At 35.7% G+C, this 5,380-nt stretch overlaps 1 protein-coding gene across 1 annotated transcript in view; it reads right to left on the bottom strand.

Annotated features, from left to right (window-relative positions):
• LOC107705179 (DNA polymerase alpha catalytic subunit-like) overlaps positions 1–5,380 on the bottom strand; it is a 66,897-nt gene that overhangs the window by 52,116 nt on the left and 9,401 nt on the right. The window contains exons 22-24 of the mRNA XM_016508358.1: positions 3,180–3,304; positions 2,951–3,097; positions 1,767–1,889 (exon numbers count right to left, since the gene is read on the bottom strand). Coding sequence (XP_016363844.1) covers positions 1,767–1,889; positions 2,951–3,097; positions 3,180–3,304 — 395 coding nt within the window. The remainder of the gene's footprint in view (positions 1–1,766; positions 1,890–2,950; positions 3,098–3,179; positions 3,305–5,380) is intronic.

Raw genomic sequence — 5,380 nt, 5'->3', positions numbered from 1 at the left:
ATTTTTCTTTATTATTATTATTTTTTTAATGTATTGTTCTGTATTAAAACAAATGCAAATAAATATATTTGGGGGGGGGGGGGATGACTAAAATTAAAAAAAATTATGCTAAATATAAATATAAATATAAATATAAATAAAGACAAAAGCACCATAAAAATCACAAATTTCAATACTAAAATTAGCTAAAAACTGCGGTTTCATAAAAAATATACAAAAAATTAAAACTGAATACATAAAATTAAAAGCTAATTGAAAATATTAATAAAAACTATAAATATATAATAGTATACAAATAATACTAAAATAACATTGCACCGTAGGAGCTAAAAGTACAAAAAGAACCCCAAAAATTACACAGTGGCCAGTAACAAGAATTAAAAAGCACCTTACCCCTATGAAATGTTAAAGAAATGGGGGGGGGAAAAGGAAGAAATTTAATTTTTGCTTACTTAGTTTTAAAATATCAGCTTTAAAGGGATAGTTCACCCAAATTTGATGAATTTGATGTTTATCTGCATAACCCCAGGGTATCCAAGGTGTAGGTGACTTTGTTTCTTCCAAACAAAGAAAACAAAGATTTTTAATCAAACCGTTGCAGTCTGTCAGTCATATAATGGCAGTCAATGGGCTCCACGTCTTGAGAGTCAAAAAAACATACACAGACAAAACCAAATTAAACCCTGCGGCTCGTGATGATACATTGAGGTCTGTGCAAGAAACTGAACCGTATTTATATCATTTTTTACCTCTGATCCACCGCAATGTCCAACTGTCCTGAGCGCGTTCACAACACCCGGCGCGTGACGTCAAATAAATACAGTTGGGCAAAAATTCCACGTTGTCTGATGATATATCAAAATCGTCTTCCATTGTGATGACCTGTACTTTTAAATATCTTTAGATCATCGCAGTGCCAGTGAACATGAGTGATGTATACGCGCGACAGATCGCTTCTGCACATGCGTCTACTATCATAGATATGTATAGATGCCCTATTCCAGTGTTTCCCAACCTTTTTTTAGTCGCGGCACCCTTTGGAAATTTTAACAAACTTGTGGCACCCTACAAAATTAATTTTGTCACAATATTTGAATTTCTAACTTCGATATGATAATTTGAAAAGTATAGATATTCGGTACAACTAGTGTTGCTTTCGTCAACGAAAATTATGACTAAATATCGTCGTCAACGAACCTTTATTACGTGACGAAAACGAGACGAGACGAGACTTTTCGGCAGCCGAAATTTCGGTGCATCTCTAATTATTGGCGACATCAGAATATTATATTTTAGCAATTTAAAAATATTAAAAAATGATTTTTTTTACACGGCACCCCTGCTCTCGACAGACGGTTGGGAAACACTGCCCTATTCGACCGCTCCAGATACGTTGACACGTCCGCCACTTTGGAACGTATCACGAAAGTCACCTACACCTTGGATGCCCTGGGGGTAAGCAGATAAACATAAAATTTGAATTTTTGGGTGAACTATCCCTTTAAAGTCATCTGTATGCTTATATAATCTAAATGTTAACAAAAACTGCTTTAAAAAAAAATGCATGCATTTGCAATTTACAGCCTCTTACAGCAATATGGACACAGAAAAAAAAAACTAAAAACAATGTTTTTTGTAAAGTAAATGATACAAGACACTAAAAAAGGGGGGGGACTCAAGGTCTTTGTTACATTCCATTTAAATAGAGCAGATCTAAACAGAATGTTGTATACCCATTAAATACAGGATTGTGTACTGTTACATACCTCTCTTCCTTTATGAGTGACCAATGCAGCCAAAGGCTTGGCGTAAAAGCGACTGAAGGAAAAGCCAAGGCATCCATACATGCTGTTAGCTGTCAGCTTCAGGGCCTTCTGCCTGATATCATACTAAGAGAAAAGATTCATCAAGGCTTGCATGCAGTGTTTTAAAACAAAAATATGATATTGGCAAAGCTAGAAAAAAAACTTGCCAAACTGACAGCCTGTTACAACCCTCTACAGACACCTTGGCAATTGAATAGCCATTAGCAAGTACATTTTTAGTTTACTCGCCAGACTGATATATATATATATATACACATATATAGATATGACTTAACATCAGTCAGTCACGCATTATAATATGATACGATAATCAAGTGTTATTTAATGATAGAACTTCAGTAATTAGAATTAAAACCTGGTAACCATGTATGAATGCATATTAGTCATTTTAACTTAACGGACTGGTGGTGGTGCTTTTTTGGTCATTCAGTGTTTCTGTAAAAAAAAAACTAACAATAATACTAAGATAATAATAATACTACAAATTCTACTACTAAGAACAATATGAAATGCACTAAGGATTAATTAGCTGCTGAATTCATTAATATTAATAACATTGTCTGCATTCGATCTAACTGATTTGCTGAAATCAAAACAGGGACGATAACACGTGAGCGCCAGCCAATGAGATTACCGATCGCGCATTAGTTCCACCCACGACCGGAGAACCCAGCATTTCTTAAAAGCTGAAGAATTCCAAAAGGAACTCCGTTATTTTGACAGGAGAATACAAAGAATATCGTTTACATGTAGCGTGTCAATTCTGCATGGTATGCAAGACTCTCTAGCTCGGTCTCTTTCTTTGCGTGTGTGTGAGACAAAGCGACTGCGAGTCACGCGCTTTCACACTAGAGTTTACGTTACGTCAAATACAGGTGCGCTGCGCGATGAAATGAAAAATAGCACAGATCGCTTGACAGAATGAAACTCTTAAGCACTCAGTCAGAGTGTTCGGCGAGTGAAAATATATCTGTGCTAAACTTATACTCTGCTTCCAATATTAGACATCATTTAGTCGCCCAGAGTGAAGATTTAGTCGCATATGCAAGTGATTTACTCGCAATGTAGAGGGCTGTGTTATCAGTACAGAAAGGCATTGAAGTCTTGCCTGGGATTGTGCTTACTTGCAAGTACACATCAGGGTTGAGGTCCGCTTGCTTCATTAGGTGTTTGACCTGTCGTCGACGCTCCACCAGTTTACGAATTTCTTTGGGAAGAATGCCCATCTCCAGACTCTGATCTGGCAACTCGGGAATTTCATCGTCATCCTCCTATAATCATGGAAGTAGTTTAGGGCATGCTCAAAATACATAATCATACCCATGCAGGCAAAGCCAACCACCCCCAACGCACCTCAGTTTTCTTGTGTGCATTGGTCGTTCCTCTCTCAACAGTAGTAAAGCAGATGTTGAACTCCTGGATGATGGAGGGGTACAAACTGTTGAAGTCCAACAGGAGAATGAACTTATCAAAGAAACCTGATGGAAGAAGATAAAATAGATAATTTGGGAGTAGGGATGGGTATCGTTAAGGTTTCAACGGTATTACTACTATTTTATATGTAGATTGATTTCTCCTCTCTAAACTGTTTCTCAAGCGCATTCTCTCATCACTGCTGCTGTGTGATTGTGATGCATCACCACAACACTACAGGAGACCCGAGGAAAAGCGGGGATTAAAGTCCAAAACCTGACTTGAAATAACCTAACAAATCAATCGGGGCTAAAGCGGTTCCATAAATGACAAATTAAGTTCACACAATCTCACTAATTTGTGCACGCTTATTCTTAAGCAGCCCTTAATGTCGATCATGGATCAAATCGATCCACCATCGCAAACAGCGAATATATCTGTGCTGTTTAATGCATTTGAGACGTTGTGTTTTCCTTAGTGCATAATTGACATGTCACAGGTATATTTTTTTATCTGTAAAATGATACAGATAAAAAAAATTTGACCCCTTTAATGTGCGTTTCTTATAGCAGTTAAAATAGTCATTTTCTTTTATTATTTATTTTCATTTTTAATTCAGTGATTTTAACTTTTAATGTAGTTATTTTAATGCTTTAAAGAGCAATTTTAGATTGTAATGTTCTGTTATCTGAACTATAAAAGGTACAGCTGTCATAAAAGTCAAATAATAGTACGTGAGAGAGTAGTATATCATTGGGTTCCTATTGGTCAGTGTTAGAGGAGCTCCGCTTAGTCTGACAGTTAACCTGCTTTAGACCAGGTCAGTTTCCCAGCATAAGTTGCCACAGTGACTAAGCTTGATCTAGGCCCATGTTAAATTTGCTTTATGGAACCAAATCCTTTGACAATGAGTCAGACTAACTGAAATAAGCCTTATGAAACAGGCCTCGAGGCATTAAAAGTGATCATATTTTCTCCATTGCATCGTATTGCATCGAATCGCTTTGTTTTGAATCGAATCGAAATCGGATCGCACTGCATCTTAACAGGGGTGAATTGTATTCGCATCGATAGCTGCTTCATATTAGGGATGGAACGATTACCGGTTTCACGATAAATCACGATAAAATGCCCTGACGGTTAGTATATCGTTTAAAATTTAATTATCATCAAAACCGTATTTTGTTTTGATTTCAGCGAATCAGTTCGAGGCAAACGCACACAACCTGATTAATATTCATGAATCCAGTAGCTCAGTGTGTTTTTATATTGTTCTTATTAGTAGAATTTGTATAATAATAATATCTTAGTATTATTGTTCGTTTTTTTTTTTTAAAGGAACACTGAATGACCAAAAAAAGCACCAGCACCAGTCCTAAGTTCATGGTTACCAAGTTTTAATTCTAATTACTAAACTTCTATTATTAAATAATACTTGATTATTTAACAAAATTTATTTGTAGAGGTGGCACAGAAGAACACAAAAGTGGCTTGTAGGGGGATTTTCAGACATTTAATGAGGGTCAGAGGTGGCATGAGTGCAATTAAATCCATAAATTCATGATGATATTAATGTTTTAAATATACAATTTTGAATATAGAAATATTAAATGATTTAAAGAACTGAAAAAATACTTTAAAAATGAAACAAACTGCCAGCAGGTGGCGGCAAGTCTTTTTTTTTTTTAAATCACTAAATCATTCATTCAATTGATTCGTTCGAACAGCTGATTCATTCAGGAATTAATTAAGTGACTGTCTATCAATGAGTAATCATGAATCACCGACTCACTAGATTCGTTTAAAAACGCCCGTTCATTCATAAACGAAACACCGTTGTGTTTGAATGGAGATGCGCAGCGGCTCCGCTGTGTCTTTGTTTTAAACTATTTTCGACGACGAAATAGAGCAAAATCAGACAATAGTGTTATAGTCAGACAATGTAAGTCACTTAATATTAACTTCTTGTTTATTGAATTGTATTGTATTAAATCAGTATCACATTTACAAACTCCATTAAAAATCACTAAAAGCTGGCACTCATCTTAGTTCATCGCGAGCTCACATTTATAATCAACGAAGCTCTCTACACTGCACAATGAACCTCTTATTTACACCCTGTCTAGACTTTGCTTATGAAA

The sequence above is a fragment of the Sinocyclocheilus rhinocerous genome, unplaced genomic scaffold (assembly GCF_001515625.1).
Source record: "Sinocyclocheilus rhinocerous isolate Xijiao unplaced genomic scaffold, SAMN03320098_v1.1 scaffold594, whole genome shotgun sequence".
Lineage (NCBI taxonomy): Eukaryota > Metazoa > Chordata > Actinopteri > Cypriniformes > Cyprinidae > Sinocyclocheilus > Sinocyclocheilus rhinocerous.
Note: the sequence above shows the minus strand (reverse complement) of the source record. Positions and strands in the feature narration are given on the sequence as shown.